Source organism: Canis lupus, chromosome 32, assembly GCF_003254725.2.
Source record: "Canis lupus dingo isolate Sandy chromosome 32, ASM325472v2, whole genome shotgun sequence".
NCBI lineage: Eukaryota > Metazoa > Chordata > Mammalia > Carnivora > Canidae > Canis > Canis lupus.
The window spans coordinates 180,872-201,244 of NC_064274.1; the positions used below are offsets into that span (position 1 = coordinate 180,872).

General features: G+C 36.2%; 1 protein-coding gene across 3 annotated transcripts in view; it reads right to left on the reverse strand.

Moving 5' to 3' along the window:
• CDKL2 (cyclin dependent kinase like 2) overlaps nt 1–20,373 on the reverse strand; it is a 49,357-nt gene that overhangs the window by 12,404 nt on the left and 16,580 nt on the right. For all 3 annotated transcript variants that reach the window (XR_004811251.2, XM_025427900.3, XM_049105041.1), the window contains exons 3-10: nt 15,978–16,172; nt 12,459–12,637; nt 10,852–10,964; nt 9,468–9,607; nt 6,650–6,738; nt 4,088–4,226; nt 2,531–2,829; nt 1,688–1,781 (exon numbers count right to left, since the gene is read on the reverse strand). Coding sequence is in view for 2 of the 3 variants with exons in the window: in XM_025427900.3 (XP_025283685.1) it covers nt 1,688–1,781; nt 2,531–2,829; nt 4,088–4,226; nt 6,650–6,738; nt 9,468–9,607; nt 10,852–10,964; nt 12,459–12,637; nt 15,978–16,172 (1,248 nt within the window). In the remaining variant the exon portion in view is untranslated. The remainder of the gene's footprint in view (nt 1–1,687; nt 1,782–2,530; nt 2,830–4,087; nt 4,227–6,649; nt 6,739–9,467; nt 9,608–10,851; nt 10,965–12,458; nt 12,638–15,977; nt 16,173–20,373) is intronic.

Consider the following 20,373-nt stretch of genomic DNA (forward strand, 5'->3'; position numbering starts at 1 on the left):
ATGTAAAACACAAAAGTATCTACAAAGAAATCAACAGGGTATATATTAAAAAAAAAGAAAGAAAGAAAGAAAGTACTATGGTTATAGAAATTTTGGGCCAAGAATAATGAAAAGAAAAACATAGATAATGCCCAAATCATGAGAGGTATGAAAAGAAGGTTACATTTTTCAGCCTGAGGATAATGAGAAAGGTAGAGGAGGGAAATTTGTTTTTTTTTTTTAATTTTTATTTTAATTTTTATTATTTTATTTTATTTTATTTTATTTTTATTTTTTTTTATTTATGATAGTCACACAGAGAGAGAGAGAGAGGCAGAGACATAGCAGAGGGAGAAGCAGGCTCCATGCACCAGGAGCCCGACGTGGGATTCGATCCCGGGTCTCCAGGATCGTGCCCTGGGCCAAAGGCAGGCGCCAAACCTCTGCGCCACCCAGGGATCCCTAGAGGAGGGAAATTTGGGAGAAAAGTACTCCTTTGGGAATACATCCACACCTCCCATTCCCTGGCAGAAGAATTCATTCACCACATTCCTTAAGCATCTTCTATATACTAGACACTAGTATAGTATAGCAGGTGTGGGTGTGGGGTAGAGCTACAAGGAAATAAACAAACAAAACACATATTCTTGCCTTAGAAACTTACATTCGAGTTGAAGAAAGACAGATAATATATAAATAAGTGAATATAGAGGCTATTAGGTGTATGCAATAGGAAAAAATTAAGCAAGAGAGGATAGAAAGTAAAGGGAGACAAAATGAGTTCAAATATTAGGGAAGACCTCACAATAAGGCTTCATGTAAGCCGAGGAGCAGACAAGAAAATTCTTAGGATTATCTGGAGAAAAAATATTCTGAAGCAGAGGAAATAACAAGTGCAAAAGTCCAAATGTAGGAGCATGTCTGGTCATGTTTGAGGAATGCAAGGAAATCAGTGGGTTGGAGTAGATTTTGATCAAGAATGAGAGTAGCCAGAGTGGAATAGTGGGATGGTGAAGTGGGTCAATCAGGGCCTTAGAGGTCTTGTTAAGGACTTTGGTCTTTACTCAGAGATGACAAACCAATGGAGGATTTTGAGTAGAAGAATAGTTTAAGTTAACTTTAAAAAGAAGCATTCTGGCAGTTATGTTGACCATAATAACACTCCTCTGAACCTTCAGAAGACCTCTGTACCTCGTACATGCTTCCACTATTATAATCTGATGCTGTTTGAATTTGTTGATCCTATATTAGACCATGAGCTCCTTGAAGAGAGAGAGTTGATTTATTCATCTCTGGTGTCCCACACATAATACATAATCAATAAATATTTGCAAATGAATAAATAGAATACTTTCACCAAAAATCTGGTGTGAGCGGGGTACAATATCTTGTCACCTACTCTACAAAAGAACTGATTACCAAGTATTAAGAAAATTTACTGTTACCAAAAAAAGTAAAACAGATGTCATTTAAATAATACCTTATATTTAAACTTCTAGACTTGCAAAACTTATTTAAACTCTAAGACCTTCGCAGACTTTTACATTTATGATTATGACGGGTTGGGATGATATACATATAATTAAGATTCCACTTTATGATGTATATCCAAATAAAATTCTCAGTTCTCCCACTATTATATTTAACATTAGTAGAAGTCTAGAAATGACTAATGCTTGCTCTTCTACACTGGGAATAGTTTACTTACTGATGTGGTCACATTAATATTATAAATTCCTGATGGAGAATGTTTATTTGGTTTAACAAATGGAATACAATACTTCTTGGTTTTGTCATCCACTCTGTAACAACAAAAAATTTAAGTTAGAACAAGCAGTAATTACTTCTCAAGCACAAAATCAAAACCAGGGGTGCATGGGTGGTTCAGTGGTTGAGGAATCTGTCTTTGGCTCAGGTCGTAATCCCAGGGTCCAGAGGCTTCTCCCTCTGCCTGTCTCTGTCTCTGTCTCTCTGTGTCTCTCATGAATAAATAAAATCTTAAAAAAAAAACTTTGGTTTTTGACACAAAACCAAGTGACATGCAGTTTAATCACCATTTAATGCCACCTATTCTTAAATATAAAATGAGAACAGATGTGGTGGAACATTCTGTCTTTCACCACTACCCTCAGGCCTCCCACCTAGCTCCCAACTCCAACCAAATAAATCACTCTCCTTCCAGCAAAATTTCCAAAATAGCTTCTTTGTAGCACCAAATGCCCACAGCCATACCATGTAGCAGCAAACCCTTAAAACCAATTATTTCTTTCATTATGATAACCTCCTTCCATGTTTTTAGACTAACTAGTTGTAGACTTTGTTCATCTTAAACAATACAATCATACTTTCTTAGTACTCAGGTGAATTTTTTTTAAATCAAATCCTAACAATTTTCATCACATAGGGCAAAATTCTTTTGAAACAGAACCCTGACAAGAATGAAGATCACCCAGAAACCTGAAAGTAATATAATGTGGCCGAAGTGACAAACACTTGCAATTTGCAAACATACCCTTAAACAACACTTTGTTCTTATTTTCCTAATTCATACCTGTAACTCTGAACTCCTGGGATAGTCACAATTCCAGAATTAATACTGGGAGCCACTGCGGAAAGATTGTGTGCAAGTGGGGGAATTGCCACGCCTGGATTTCTGGTGTGATCCATACTGCCATTGCTGCAATCTCGGAGGCTTGTAGAAGGCACTGTTTTGATGTTGTTCATCCCATTGTCAGGGAGACTGCTGGCATTTGAAGCTCGACTGACTTTTTCAACTTTTTCTCCATCCATTTTTGATCCTTTTATTTTAAATACCTTAGAATCTTTAATTTTGGGATCAGCATTGGTATCCTAACCATTAATAAAAATGTTGATAATATTAATGATCTGAGGAGAATGAAAAAATCACCTCTTCCTATAAAGAATTTGTCAACTAAGGCAGAATTCCATAAATATCACCTATGTCCCTGTTTTCTTTATTTTATCTATTGAATTAAATTAAACCCAGGATTCTTGGTCAGACATATATTTACAATAAAAATACAATTCATAGAGGACCTGGCTGGCTCAGTCAATGCAGCATGCAACTTTTGATCTCAGGGTTGTAATTTCGAAACCCACATTGGGTGCAGAAATTACTTAAAAATAAAAAATATTTTTTAAAAAGTGCAATTCACACTGGCTCTGTGCTATATGTGTGTGTGTGTGTGTGTATACACATATATAAAATACATATATCAAATTTATGTATCTTTCAATAGAAAAAATGTGAAAGAGTCAAGTATGCCCATGTTTGTTCTTATATATCTAAAGAACAAAAATTGAAATATAAATTGAGAATTCCTTCTTCTTTCAGTTCACTTGAGAAAATGGGAGTAGGTTGGCAGTGAACTTGAATTACCTCACCAGGAACAGATTCTTGATAACCTACCTGTAAGTAAACTTCAAATAAATTAAATACCCAAGTCTCAGTTTTAAAATGTTCTACTTTATACAAAATTTTTAAATGATAATTTTCTCTTCTATCATTTAAGGAAAGCAATGAATACATGCATGTGTTTGTATCCATGTGTTTATATGTGAGTACATGTGTCTAAATGTTCTTAGATGAATGTGATTTCCTGACAAGACTTATTGCACAGTCTGATACAGTTTGATATGCAGTAGGCACTTAATACATGATACCTTAAGACAGTTTTTTAAAAGGTAATCTCTAGAGAGAAGATACATTTTTTTACAACTAATCTAAAAGTTAACAACCAGTTCACTGCTCAGAAAACTTTTTTAATCTTTAATTTTTTCCTCTAAAAATTTAAAGATCTATGAAATCTAAAACTTAATACACACTGGGTGGTCCAGTCAGTTAAGCATCTGCCTTCATGATCTCAAAGTACTGGGATGGGGCCCACAGTCAGGCTCCCTGCTCAGCAGGAAGTCTGTTTCTCCCTCTGCCTGTCCCTAGCTCCCCCCACCCCCAACCCCGCCCCTGCTTGTGTGCTCACATGCGTGTGCGCACATGCACATGCATGCATCTTCTCTCACTCTCTTAAATAAATGAATAAATATTTTTTAAAAACACTTAAATATACATTAAGACATCGACATTTACCTGTACCACAAGTGTTTTTCTCTCTTCACCTAAGGAATCATCCTTTTCCTTTTCCTTCTTTCTGTTTTGGGGTTTTTTAGATAAAGAAATATTTCTGGCATCTTTCTGTACTTTTTTTAACCGTAATTCTTGAGAAAATCTACATAAAAATACATTTGTCAATTCAATAAAATTGTATAAAATTGTATAAGATCTAGAAAAATCATTTTCAAGATGTTTTTAAAAATTGAGTATTAAACTGGACTATGTTATTTAAAACAAGAAAAATTATGGCCTAAATTATCAGTACTCAAAAGGTAGTCTGTGGAACCCCAGAAATCCCTGAGAACTTTTCAGGAGGTTCACAAGATCAAAGCTATTCTTATCTTAATACGAAAATAACTGCTTTTTTGCTACCTTAACATTTGCACTGATAGTATGTGATAGTGGGTAAAATTGCTAGCACCTTATCAAGAATCGAGGCAAGTGACACCAAATTGTACTAACAGTTACTGTATTCTTCATTCACACATTCTCAGTTAAAAAAAAAAAAAGGCAGGGTTGCCTGGGTGGCTCAGTTAGTTAAGCTTTCAACTTTTGGTTTCAGCTCCGGTTGTGATCTCAGGGTCCTAAGATAGAGCCCTGCATGGGGCTCCAGGCTTGGCAGGGAGTCTACTGGAGATTCTCTCTCCTTCTCCCTCTGCCCCTCCCCTCCCCTGCTCATGCATGCTCTCTCTCTCTCTCTCAAAAAAAAAAAAAAAAAAAAAAATCTTTAAAAAAGAAAAGGCAGTTTCATTTAAGAATGTCCCTTATGAAATCTAAACCTTTGAATAGGGATCCCTGGGTGGCGCAGTGGTTTGGCGCCTGCCTTTGGCCCAGGGCGTGATCCTGGAGACCGGGGATCGAATCCCACGTTGGGCTCCTGGTGCATGGAGCCTGCTTCTCCCTCTGCCTATGTCTCTGCCTCTCTCTCTTTCTCTCTCTGTGACTATCATAAATAAATTAAAAAAAAAAAAAAAAAAACTTTGAATAGGGGATCCCTGGATGGCTCAGTGGTTTAGCGCCTGCCTTCCACCCAGGGGTGATACTGGAGTCCTGGGATCGAGTCCCACATCAGGCTTCCTGCATGGAGCCTGCTTCTCCCTCTGCCTCTCTCTGTGTGTCTCTCATGAATAAATAAAGAATATCTTTTAAAAATATTAAAAAATAAACCTTTGAACAGATATCTTTTTTTTCATATTCTGTGTGAAGAAGAGAATATGCATAAAGCACCTCTGCTATGAACCAAAGTGCAATGGCTGTCTTAAGAAAAGGAACTGTGTGATTATTTGAAATCCAAACTAAACTAACCACCGTTTTCATGGAACATTTTTACTTGAAAGAAAGATGAACAGAAAACTACAGTTATTCAGGCTTGGAGTATTCTGCAGACATTTCTTTTTAGTGAACATAAGAAAACGACTGATAATATTTGTGTAAATGATAAAATTCAAACTTTTATGCAAAATTAGAATTCTCTTAAACTTGTGTCCACTACTGTGACCTTAACAAATTCCCAATACCTAAAAAGACTTTTCTGATGACAGAGAATGTGGCTTTTTGATATTATATAATGAAATATGTTATCATTTTAAAGATCTACATTATTTAGCAAAACAATATTTTCTAAATGACTAATCATGATGTTAAAAAAGCATGCATGGGTAAAAGATCTATTCGAAGTACAAGATAGACAAATGGATTTCAATGTAACAGGGTAAGAAAAATTCACTGATACACTTCAGATTCCACAATGCAACCAACTTTTAACAAACTACCACTGTCAAATTTTGGTATAGTAGCAAAGTTCTGGGTATGTAATCAATAAAGAATACTCACAATTAACTAAAAGATCAATCATTATACTCTTCCATTTTGCAAGTACATTATACTCTTCCATTTTGCAAGTGAAGCTAAAGTTTCTTCATATATCTCAATCAAAACAACATGTCACAACTAACTCAATGCAAATGCAAATAAGAGAAACAAGGTATCTTTTATTAAGCTATTAAATAGATTTGCAAAAATATAAAGCATTGTCATTGCCACTCATCTCACTATTTTTTATTTTGTTAGCTGCAGTGATGCCAGCAGCTGGGATAGCACAAGAGACCATGTCAGCAGTGCTGGCACACACAAGTTTGGCACATCAAGGTTCTAGCATAGCAGTGACAACAGTGTTATGGGACTAGGTGTGGTGTGAGTTCAATGGCAACAGGAGATGGCACCTTTGCAAACATATCTGTACCCAAGATGATGGCATCACACAGCTGGTAGCCACATACAAATCAGTGACCTGAGTAGTAGATGTCACCATGGGAAACAGAAAGAAAATCACGAAGTGACTGCTTCATGAAAACCAAGATGTCTAATTTAGTGAATTCAGGGGATCACTCCTAGAAACAGTATTATAGCTAAGGGTGAGTAGAGGTAGGGTGGTAAATATTTGAGATCCTATAAAATCAGGGGGGTAGAGAAATAAGAGAATACCCTTACTTTAACTCTAGATTGGGGTACCCCAGAAAATATGAGTCAGAACTATACCTCTCAGCAAATCCATCCATATGAAAGAAATCATGGTGAAGGAGCTCAGCACAGAAGGGTCTTTTGTCTGGGTCAATATGTAAGCATTTCTGGAAAACCAAGGAATATACACAGCTCATATCAAAGAAAAACTGGTTACATTTACATTTCTAAATATAGAAAAATAGAAAATCACTCTTTATAGTCAATGAATTTTAAAAATGTATAATAAATGATAAAGAATAAAGTACAAATCTAGACCATGACCACCAGTGGCTGCTAATATCACAAAAAGAAAGACCACCATGTCTCTAGATGGAAATACATAAACTTCTTATGATGTACTCTTGTCAAAAATCAACCTGATTCTGATCAAGCTCTAGCTCTACTATGAGTTTATAGGAAATACAGAACATAGAGGAACATATTAAACTATACTATGTAGAAAATTCTAAGGGTCAAATAACCTACTTTATCAAATAAATGACTAGGTTTAAACAAAAAGAAAGAGGTGGATATGAGCTTGTAAATTAAGATATATCAACCAATTGTGATCTATACACTTCATGTGGATCCTAATTCAAACTATAAAAAGAAATTATGAGAAAATCAATGAAATATTGAGCACTGGTTAGATATTTTGTAATATTAGGGAACTGTAAATTTTTATTTAATGCCCTTGCAGAATGGAAGGGAAAGGGCTTATTCTGTGTATATTACTGTGCTGGATACCTTACATAGGTATATTTTATTATAATGCAGGTCTTGTTCTGATTTATTGGAACCACTCAATGCCAGTAAAAATAGGAGTAACTCAATAAATAGCTTTAAGTGAACAAGTTCTACAAATAATTAAGGTATTTATGAGTGAAATAATATAGTTTCTGGGATTGGCTTCAGAATACTACAAAAAACAAAGTTGAGATAGGTAAAAGATTGTCAAAAGGTTGTTAATTGCTGCAGCTAGGTAAGTACAGGAGGGCTCATTATACTACTATATTCTTTCTACTTTCTTTTCTATATTTGAAATTTTCCATAATAAAATGTTTAAAAGTGGGATCCCTGGGTGGCGCAGCGGTTTGGCGCCTGCCTTTGGCCCAGGGCGCGATCCTGGAGACCCGGGATCGAATCCCACATCGGGCTCCCGGTGCATGGAGCCTGCTTCTCCCTCTGACTATGTCTCTGCCTCTCTCTCTCTCTCTCTGTGACTATCATAAATAAATAAAAATTTAAATAAATAAATAAATAAATAAAAAATAAAAATAAAAAAATTAAAAAAAAAATAAAATGTTTAAAAGTTACATAGTTCTAAGGGACATAAATTGGATAATAGTTTTACCTTAATTCCCTTTAAATCTTTATAAATAGGTCATAAAGCTGGTCTCAATGAAAAATATTTGAATCCATTAGAAGATTATGTAGAAAAGCAGCAATGTATTCTACTAAGAACTTGTTATTTTAAAAAAGAACCTGTTATAGTTTTTTAAGCTTAGTAAACTTTTTTAATGGGTTATTTCAAAAATTTAAAAAGCAAAAAATATCTTGAGTAAATGTCATATGATCCTGGTATTTCAGCTATACTGTAATTATTTTATCAATACTTCAGGACAGTTCTAATTAATAAGAATTTTTTGAGCTAACAATTTGAAAGGTCCAGTGAGAATTTCCCAGTTAGTATCTTCTTCAAAGAGAAGGCAAAGGTGAGGATCACTTGTAAATTAGCTTCAGTGAATCCAGGGGCTAACCGAAAGCCTCTTCAACGATACAGTATAGGTCATGATCCTATGCCCTACATTTTATATTTTGCTACTTCTTTACCTTTCTTTTTTATTTCCTTATTCTACTTTTCTTCTCTTTTCTAGTTACATAGGCCTGCATTTTAAGTATTAAACATTAAAAAGATATTGTTGTGGGGAAGGATGTTTTCACTTAAAACATGCTAGATAATACTAAATAGTTTCTTAAGACAAGCAAATTTTTTTTTTTTAATTTTTATTTATTTATGATAGTCACACAGAGAGAGAGAGAGAGAGAGAGGCAGAGACACAGGCAGAGGGAGAAGCAGGCTCCATGCACTGGGAGCCCGATGTGGGATTCGATCCCGGGTCTCCAGGATCACGCCCTGGGCCAAAGGCAGGCGCTAAACCGCTGCGCCACCCAGGGATCCCAAGACAAGCAAATTTTTTAGGCCTTTCTCTCTGAATATCCTCCTGCTAAATTATTTAACCTCTTTCTAAATATACAAAAATAAAATCAATAGAAGAGTACCTGGTTGTCTCAGTCAGTGGAGCATGTAACTCTTAATCTTGTGGTTGGGAGTTAGAGCTCCAAGTTGAGCTTAAGAACCTACTGGCAGGGGGTATCTGGGTGGCTCAATTATTTAAGCGTCTGCCTTCAGCTCAGGTCACGATCCCAGGGTCCTGGGGTTGAGCCTCCACTCTGAGCAGGGAGCCTGCTTCTTCCTCTCCTCCCCACTTGTGCTCTCTGTCTCTATCTCTGTCTCTCTCTCTCTCTTAAATAAATAAATAAAATATTTTTTAAAAAAGGAGCCTACTGGCAGGAAAAAAAAAAAAAAAAGGCAAGAATGGGTGGGAGGCGGTCTTCTGGCTGGCTCAGTTGGCAAAACATGGGACTCGACTTCAGAGTACAGCTCTTGATCCCAGAGTCGTAAGTTTGAGCCCCATGTCAGGGGTAGAGTTTACTTAAAATAAATAAGTCGATTAAATTAAATTAAATCAATATTGAAATTTTTTACCTAAAATATCAACTAGACAAGAAAAAGAGAAAATCAAGTCTCTATAACATAAATTCACTATAAGAAAGTAAACAGTTTGATTACCTTTGCTAAATCTATCACAACTTCAGAAAGCTTGGGATAGCGTCTTTCAAGAGGTTCTATTTCCTTGATTTCAGGCAACCTTACTCCAGCAAACATAGGATTTTTATAAAACAGCTCCTGATGTCTTGGAATTAGATTACCTGGAAGTGAGAAAAGCACACATCTCTGTCATTATACATCATGACAGAAATGGCAAAGAAACATATAATGTGGACGGGACCAAAGAGTACAACACTGCTTACAGACTTGAGACTCTCAGCATGCAAAATCAACCAAAAACTGTGTTCTCAGGGTGGTGCACCTGGAGGTCTTCATTCACAATGGTGTTGATGCAAGTCAACTAAAGAAAATTAACATTCTTATCTCAACCTACTCATTTAGAAAATTCAAAACCACTATATATAGAACTGAAGTTACAAGGGAACACAGAAAAAGGACAAGTAAAGAATGTTATAATTTTTTAGATACTTCTAACAACAAAGCATAAAGTGCCATCCAAAACAATGAAAATATTATTAGTCATATGATCAAAATCTAATCTAGATAATCAGTTCCACTCTTTTTGAGAATTTAATTCTAAAATTAAAATCAAATTGTTTTAATTTAAAAAAATTAAAACATCTGTTGATTTTGTACCTATGTCTAAGGTCTGATTTGAGCACTTTTTCTTTGACTTCAGTGCCTAATCGAGTTTAAAACAACTATGAAGCTAATATTTCAACAAATGTAAGAAGACTTTGATAGTCTAGGTTTAAAATTCTGTCCAAAGCACTAAGATTAAATTACCTAAAAAGGAATGCCTGGGTGGCTCAGCAGTTGAGCGTCTGCCTTTGGCTCAGGGCGTGATCCCAGAGTCCTGGGTTTAGTCCCACATCGGGGTCCCTGCAGGGAGCCTGCTTCTCCCTCTGCCTGTGTCTCTGCCTCTCTCTGTGTGTCTCTCATGAATAAATAAATAAATAAATAAAATATTTTTTAAAAAGTAAACTACCTAGAAGTCTCTGTGTCTCAATTTGAAGGTTAATATGAGGGTAATAGTAATAGTACACCAAATGCTTGCTAACCCAAAGAAAAAAAAATGATCATTTGCATCATTTACATGTGATTTACTGAATGCAAAAGTACAGAGAAAATTTACAGTCTTTGGTCTTTGTGTGGAGTGGGACAGGAGGGTATATGAGAGCATGAATAAGACCATACGTCAGACAAACCAAAGCCAGGCTGAGAAGAATTAATATACATAGATAGTTGAGATTTTCCTATTTGCTCTCTACTGTCAGCTAAAACACATATCATCTTTAATATACCAACAACTTGTAAAATCAATACAAACAAAAACATGAGGGAAAAAAATTCTAAAATTTAAAATGCAGATGCATAATCTTACCTAAACACATCATAATATGATATAGCTGATCAATATCAGAATCTCCAGGAAAAAGGGGTTCCCCCATGAGCATTTCAGTTACCAGACAACCAATGGCCCATACATCAACAGCCCTGAAATAAAAGCAATGTGGTATAAAGTCTGGCATCCTACGATGTTTATTGTGACTGCTAGTGATAAGCTTTAAAATACCCATAAAAATACATTTCCCTATAAAGTTAAAATACTAATTCCCAATTTTACCCAAGTTATATTTCCAGGAACTTCAATCATAAGAGGGAAAAGGCTTCTGAAAAGTCAAAATTGTTATTATGTGTACATTATTCTGGAAATAAGCCTTTTGGGTTTTCATCTGGAGCCTATCTATTCTTTGTTTATACATAATTCTAACAAGGTTGATTGACTTATCCCACCACACCCCGAAAACAGCATACCAGAAGGCTGTTGGAGACACATTCAGTAACAGCAAGGAGAACTGAAAGCTAACAGGGGAAAAATAGAAAAACTGTCTTAAAAATCAGTCACAAGAACTTAAAGAAGAATATGCTGGTGTCCTTAGCATAGAGACAACTACCTTGAAATTGCTTAAGGTCATAGCTGAATTATACAATGGTACAGGGGAGCCTGGGTGGTACAATCGGATGGGTCTCCAACTCTTGGTTTCAGATCAGGTCATGACCAGGTTGTGAGATCGAGCCTCATATTGGGATCCATGCTTTATGCAGAGTCTGCTTAAGACTTTTTCTCCCTCTGCCCCTCTCCCTCCTCCAAAAAAAAGCAATCTTTTTCTTTTTTAAAAAACAATCTTTTTAAAAAATAAAATAAAATGGCACAAAGGTTACTATATAACAATAAAATGGGAACTCAGTGTAATTAAGAAAATATTAAATGATGTGTGCACTGAAAACACAGAAAGTAAGAAAACATTTTAGGAAGATTTCTACCAAAAGCAGTAAAGGTTGCCATCCCTTCTTATCTAAATAATTCATTTGTGCAGATAATTTATTTTAAAAACATCTTACTCAAAAAAAAAATCATCTTACTCAAATATGTTTCTACCCCCATCCTTGCCATCTTCACCTTGCCTCATTCCAACACTGTCAGATTTAGCCAATCAACATTCCCTCTCTTGACTCCTAACTCTGGAAAACAAACAAAAGGTTGTGGAAGGGGAAATGGGTAGGGAGATGGGGTGACTGGGTGACAGGCACTAAGGAGGACACTTGATGGGATGAACACTGGGTGTTATACTATATGTTGGCAAATTGAATTTAAATAAAAATTAAAAGAAATAAAAAGAAATTTTAAAAAACACTTCCTCTCTTTACAAGTGATAAATATATCTATTTCCAACCCGTGGTAAAATATAGCCCACTTACTCACCTTGACTTCCCTACCTTTAAAATAAGTATGCTTTCCCCAACTCATTGCACCAAAAACATTTAAAGAGGAGGCTCCCAAAAGAATAAGTCAGTTCCCTAAGTGCAAAACTTCCTTTCAGTGCTATAAGGATCTTTGATTAAATTAGAAACATATTATCAGGAAAAAGTTATATTATCAAGAAAAAAGGATTAAACCTGCCCTCCACACCCTCATGGATGTCTTACTTGCCATACTTGACATCACCGACCAATAGTTCTGGGGCTCTGTACCATCGGGTTGCCACATAATCAGTATAAATTTCCCCAGGAGCTGCCAATGTTCGTGCAAATCCAAAATCACATAACTTGACAACACCAGACTGGGAGACTAATATGTTCTCTGGCTTTATATCTCTGTGTATAATCTAAGACAAAAAACAGAATATGGCATATATTGGGACATCAAGTTAAGCAAATTATTTTTTGAGGACCTGCCATGTGCAGGGTACTATTTTTCTCCCTATAACAAATACAAGTAAAAGCACATAAAATCGTTCCTGGCTCTCAAGTAATTGGGACCTGGCAAGGCAAGAAATACTAATGCTTGAAATTTCACTTAGACAATCAAAGATATTGGATGAAATATATATTATTAAATACCAAATCAACTGTTCTGTTAATGACTACTCACTCTCAAGACTAACAGATAACAGAGTAAGGCTATCATTGAAGACTAGAGTGGTCATGGAAAATTTTAATGAAGGGCTGGGTTCTAAGATAGGTCTTTAATACTATGTGCAACCTGGATAAATGGAAGGACAATCCAAATGAAAGTAACAAGGAGAGCAAAAGACTGAATTTGAGGGGCACCTAGGTGTCTCAGCTCCAGGTTGAGCATCTGACTTGATTTTGGCTGAGGTCATGATCTCAGGGTTGTGGGATCCAGCCCCAAGTCCCACTCCTTGTTCAGCGGGGAATCTGCTTCTCTCTCTCTCCATCTCTTTCCCTCTCTCTGTCTCTGTCTCTCTCAAATAAATAAACAAATAAATAAATAAATCCTTTTTAAAAAAAGAAAAAGAGGGATGTCTGGGTGGCTCAGTGGTTGAGCACCTGCCTTTGGCTCAGGGCATGATCCTGGAGTCCTGGGATCAAGTCCCACATTGGGCTCCCTGCAGAGAGCCTGCTTCTTCCTCTGCCTGCGTCTCTGCCTCTCTCTCTCTGTCTCTCATGAATAAATAAATAAATAAATAAATAAATCTTTAAAATAATTAATTAATTTTAAAAAAGAAGAAAAAGTGAAGACAAAAATAGATCAGGAAACTCTAGGGAAATATTTTTCTAAAGTGGAGGTTATACACTAGGGAGGAAGGCTGCTTCAACTGCCAGACTGGGAAGTCTGAGTTTGTGTCAAGGCAATGGAAACCCATGGAAGTGACATAATCAATATGGTGTTTAAAGATATTGGCCATAAATAAACTAAATTAGAAAGAGGGAGAGAGGCCAGGAGAAGAACACTGGGACATTATGAGATGGTAAGAACCTAAACTAGGCTGGTGTTCAGAGAAATGGAATGGAAAAGATACAATTTAGAAATATTCTCAATAAAAATCAACAGAATTTAGGAAGTAATCTCAGATATTTTACTTAAACCTGGAAATCTAAATCTAAATCTAATGGTGGTTCCATAAAAAGAAGTCTTAAAAAAGCTAGCTCTGATGGAATAATTACTAGTTTAGTTTTAGCCATATGGGCTTTTAGGTGGAAACATTCATCAGGCAATTAGAAATGTAAAAAGGGTACAACAAAGTCAGTGGTTAAGATTTTTAAAGGAGAGACTGTGGAAGCAGAAAACAGGATGCTGGGAGACAATACTAAAAATCCACAGCTAGGCCAAGTAAACTACTAGGCCTCATTCTCTAATACACATAAGCTTCATTTTGAAAATTTTTATAATATATTTATTTTAAACTCTTTCAGAGGACCAGCATCCTAAATAGCAATCTGTCACTGCTGAGCATTTTGCATAGGCTACCAACTTCTGTCTCATCCTAGACATCCGGGTGAGGTCACAGGGTCAGCCCCATATCTACTATTAGCATTTGTTACTTATACAATCACACACATTTTAAAATGCGATTTAAAAATATTTGGTAAGGGGTGCCTGGGTGGCCCAGTCAGTTAAGCATCTGCCTTCAGCTCAGGTCATGATCCAGGGTCCTGAGATCAAGCCCAGCATCAGGCTCTGCTCAGCAGGAAGTCTGCTTCTCCCTCTCCCTCTGCCATTCCCCCTGCTCTCTGACTCTATCTGCCAAATAAATAAAGTCTTTAAAAAATATATTTCAGGGGATCCCTGGGTGGCGCAGTGGTTTGGCGTCTGCCTTTGGCCCAGGGCGCGATCCTGGAGACCCGGGATCGAATCCCACATCGGGTCCCGGTGCATGGAGCCTGCTTCTCCCTCTGCCTGTGTCTCTGCCTCTCTCTCTCTCTCTCTCTGTGACTATCATAAATAAATAAAAATTAAAAAAAAATTAAAAAAATAAAAATAAATATATTTCATAAAACTGGCAGAATCAGGGTGTCTGGCTGGCTCAGTGGTTTGGCGCCTGCCTTCAGCTCAGGGCGTAATCGTGGATCCCGGCCCCAGGATTGCGTATCACATGGGGCTCCCTGCACAGAGCCTACTTCTCCATCTGCCTGCATCTCCCTCTCTCTGTGTCTCTCATGAATAAACAAATAAAACCTTAAAAAAACAAACTGGGCAGAATCAATGTGTTGAGTTATTTATTTTATACTTACAAGTGTCATTTCACCTACAGGTGCTTTTATATGATTCTCAAAGGATATAAAATCATTGTGATAGACAACAGAGTAAAAGCAGGGATTTTCATATTTCACAACTAGGCAAGAGAATCTGAACTTAAAATTTGTGCTTAGGATCCCTGGGTGGTGCAGCGGTTTGGCGCCTGCCTTTGGCCCAGGGTGCGATCCTGGAGACCGGGGATCGAATCCCACATTGGGCTCCCGGTGCATGGAGCCTGCTTCTCCCTCTGCCTGTGTCTCTGCCTCTCTCTCTCTCTCTGTGACTATCATAAATTTAAAAAAAAAAAAAAAATTGTGCTTTTCACTTAGCAAATGTCACCTAAAAAACAAAAAACATGGGCTCCTGGTGGCTCAGTTTCCGCTTGGGTCATGATCCCAGGGTCCTGGGAATAAGCCCTGCATCAGGCTCCCTACTCAGTGGGGAGTCTGCTTTTCCCTCTCTCTGCTACTGCCCCAGCTTGTGTGCTCTCTCGCTGGCTTACTCTCTCTCTCAAACAAATAAAATCTTTTAAAAAAAGAGGCAAACAAATAATTTAATATGCATAGCTGAAGTATTTAAAGTTGGAGTGTACTGATGTCTGCAACTTATGCATAAATAAATAACACAGGTTAATGGGTAGATAAATGAATGACTACATGAATAAATGTCATATAGCAAATACAGTAAAATGTTAACAGGTAAAGAATTCATGTGGTAGTTGTGTGGGTATTCATGTACACTCTATTCATGTACACTCTTTCATTTTTCAGTATCAACTAAAATTTTTATAATAAAATGTTGGAGGAAAGACCACATTATGATGAAACATGAAAATTGGCAAATATCAAAGTAACGTGGTTCATTCAATTATTTGACTGGTCCAAACTTCAGGCAAGTGTCTCATTAAGTGATGATATCTGGTAAGTTAATTGTTGGCAAAATAGTTATTTAAACTAAACACTTACATTGTGACTGTGACAAAATCCAATTCCATTAATAATCTGAAACAAATACTTTTGAACCAGTTGGTAGTCTAGTCCATTGGGAAAGAGCTCCAAGTCATCAAGAATTGTATGGTCAACAAATTCAAAGACTAGGTACCATCGTTTTTTTTTCTTACACACTTCCAACAGATTCACCAGATTTTCATGCCTCAGTTGCTGTTGTAAAAAAAAAATGCAAAATCATTTTTACAACATCAAATTATTTAGCAATAAGTCACAATATAAAATCTTAGTGTGGGACGCCTGGGTGGCTCAGGGGTTGAGCGCTTGCCTTTGGCTCAGGGCATAATCCTGCGGTCCTGGGATCAAGTCCCACATCGGGATCCCTGCATGGAGCCTGCTTCTCCCTCTACTTCTGTCTCTGCCTCTGTGTGTGTGTGTGTTTCTCATGAATAAATAAACAAAATCTTTAAAATATATTTTTTATATTTATACATATAAATATGTATTTTGAATATATATATATATATATATATATATATATATTTATACATACATATTCTGGTCTTTCAATTATAGTTAAAAGACCATACTGCCCAATTCTCCTCTCAGAGAATACAATAAAACCAAGAAAAGGCTCTATCTTTGATAAAACTAAGCAGGATCTATGACCCCCACTACAGCAAATGAGGTGAGACTGACAAATGTAGTCAAGGTCAAACAGAAGTTTAGGAAGATACCAAGAGCCTGTGGTTAAAAAGCTGGTAGAGCAGAGTAATCCAAAATTGGTGACATAACCCAAAAAGGAAAAACAAAAACAAAAAACTCCTTCTTTGATTAGTAGGAACAAGATTCATGGGCTGTCAGTGAAAGCAACCCTAGAACTGAATGGTACCAAGGAACAGCAGGGAAGGGAGGCCTGAATAATCACACAGAAACTCATTTGCTGGAAGCAATCTCTTGGTAAGGCCAAATGTAAGGCAAAATAACTCATTGTGAGCAAACCAGCAAATGCAAGGATAACAGAAGTCAATCCCACAAATCAAGCTTGCATTGTAAGGAACATCACTGTGAACCATGGTGGATTTCTGCTAGACTGGAACAAGATCACAGCTTGTCCCCCAAATGAACCTTCTATAAATAGCTAGTCCAGGAAGGGCTCACTTTGTTACAAGATAAGAAATAATCAAAAAGAAACCAATCTTGGATCTATTCAAAGATACTTTAAGAAAGGAGGAAAGACGGAGAAGGAAACAGAAATGGTAGATGAACATTCATCTGAAAATGTTGCCGTGATGAAAGGGAAAGAAACCACTAGAACACAGCCCTGAAAACCTTCAATCAAAGAGAGATCTAGGAAATTTATACCCAACAAAATTGCCATTCAAGTAAAAGATGACAGCAAAACATTTTGAAGATGAACAGTGAATCCATTAGTGTGGGACTAAGTCTTAGACAAATGTTGGCATCATGGTCACAAAACAGAAAGTGAATATTTAAAACCTAACAGGCACTAATGATATTACTAACAAATTTTGAAGAAATAAGATACAAACAAAAGTGTATATATGCTGATTTCCTTGTCAGTGGGTCAGAATTATATTTTCAACCTGAAATTTTAAATTATAAGACATAATTAAAGGTTTAATGGTAAACAGTAAGATAAATAAGATGTCTTCGAAAATCAGATGAGTTAAAAAAATAATAAAAGAAAAAAATCAGGTAAGTGGAGAGAAAAGGAAATAGAAACATAATAATTACTTTACAAAGGATTAAGTATATTGCAAATGCTGTAGTTATAAAGGTAACAAATAGTAAAATATAAAACCTGTCTAAATTACCAAAGGAAACTAATCAATATTTTAAAAATAATTCAAAGATTATATAGAAAATATTTTTAAAGGTGAACTAAAACAGTATATTATAAATACTAATAACAAATATTTATATACTCCTTACTATGTTCCAGACACTATTCAATCATAAAAACCTATGAAATAGGTACCATTATTATTTTGTTTTATAGGGGAGGAAACCAAAGCACACAGAGATTAAGTAACTTGTCCATGATCACATAGCAGTAATTGTCAAAGGCAGAATTAGAACCTAGTCACTGTGCCCTCTGTCTTTTCCTGAAAACATTTCATTTTTCTTTAGTTATCCTTCATGTCCAGAATGTATGCCATGTAAGCACATCCAGACTTGCAGCTAATTTGAATGTAAAATATTTAGATTTCTTACTCTTAACCACTAAGCCATAATGACTCTTAAAGGGGAAAAAATGATAATTAGACGGTACTTGTCTGTTACATCATAACTGTAAATGGGCTAAACTCATCTATTAAAATAAAAGATTGCAGATTGAATCACAAAGCACTTTCCAAATATATCACTGGTTAAGTGAATTAAGGTGTATCCATACAATGAAATAAACTGCAGCAATTAAAAAGAAAAAAGAAGTTTTATGTCCACTGATACACAATAATCACTAAGATATATTAAGTGAAAAAAGTAAGAGGAAGCTCAGTGTGTAGAGTGTTGCGATTTGACATACACGCACATACTGCTCCATATACATCCATATTTTTGTATATGAATAAAATCCCTCTGATGGATACAGAGGGTATAGCTAAATAGCCAACATGCAAAGGTGGCAGGGAAAGCCATTCAAATTTTATAGCATATTTATGTGTTACCTTTTCAAAAATCAAGTAGATAAATAAATAAAATATGCATTAGTGTGTTAAAAGATAAACTGAAGCACATTAAAATTTATGTGGGATTATTTGATCAAACACCAATTTACACAGGGCATTATCAAACTGAAAGAAGTGTGGAACACTCTAATGGTAGAAGCTAAAGAAAAGGCTTTCATAGAGCAGATGTGGAAGCAAAGTGAGGAAATTATCTGGTTGGCTGTTTTGTATGTGGTTGCATCATTTGGGAAAGCCTCCTTTGCTGTTGGTTAGTGGTTGTTTTTAAGTTACAGTATTTTAACTGGAGCAGACTCACAAGTGAAAACCTTTGCAGGAACCAATGCCAAGGCAGGAAAATCTGAACCGTAATTGACAAATTACTGGATGCTCAGTGTGGACAAATCTAAAAGTTCAAAAACTCCAGAAGAACCCAGTCTCAGAGGGGCCCCACAATATTGTGAGATTTATCTCCAGGAGCTCAGCCAGATCCCCAAGGAAATTTTGGAGAAAACTCTCTTCCCCCTTCCATAGGAGGAAGAAGAGGGAGCCATTCTGAAACATGCCAGAGCTCTGTTCTTAACAAGGCCTACCATCAGCAAAAACTAGTTGAGCAGTGTCTAAGCAGCTGTGGTATTATCTAACTGGCCTGGGAAAGAGAAATATCCAACTTCATCCTACTCCAGCCATCCTGTCCCACCTAAGCAGGGAGGAAAAAATGAGAAACCCTTTCAAAGTTCACTCTCCAGAAGTATAAGTAGACTAAAAGACTGACACCTATCATAGTACTATAAAGCTCTTCCCCTCCCCCACACCTCAACTCCAGGTTACTAAAGCCTATTTACAGCAGTTCCTATTATCCAGGGCATCATGCCCAGCTATCAAGAAAATATTACAAGATATATCAAAAGGCAAAAAAACAACTTAAAGACACAGAACAAGCATTGAAACCAGACATGGCAGGGATGCAGGAATTTAAAGCAACTATAATTACTATGCTAAGGGCTGTAATGAGGAAAGTCGACAGCATGCAATAACAGATGGAGATGGAACCAGAGATGAAAATCCTAAGAAAGAGCCAAAAAGAAATGCTGGAGGTAAAAAACACTAACAAAATGAAGAATGTCTCTGATGGGTTTATTCATAGAGTAGACACACCTCAGGAAAGAATCTCTAAGCTAGAGGATATGTCAATAGAATTCTCAAAAACCAAAAAGGGAAGAATAAGGAAAAAAAAAAAAAAAGACTATCCAAAGACTTCGAGACAACTATAAATGGTATAACATACATGTAATGAGAGTACCAGAAGGAGAAGAAAGAGAGAAAGAAACAAAGGAAATATTTGAAACAGTAACGATAGACAATTTCCTCAAAATTAATGTCAGATACTATATCACAGATCCAGGAAGCTCAGAGAACACCAAGCAGGATAAATGCAAGAGAAAAAACAAACAAACAAATGTTAGCATATCATTTTCAAAATATAGAAAATAAAAGATGATGAAAAAAATACTGAAAGAAGCCAGAGGACAGAAGCATCTTACTTATGCAGAAACAAAGAATTACATCCAACTTCTCCTCAGAAACCACGCAAGCAACAAGAGTGCAGTGAAATATTTAAAGTAGTGATAGGAAAAAAAAACCACCAATCTAGATTTCTGTATACTGAAAAATAATCCTTCAAAGGTAAAGGAAAAATAGAATTTCAGAGACAAACATAAATT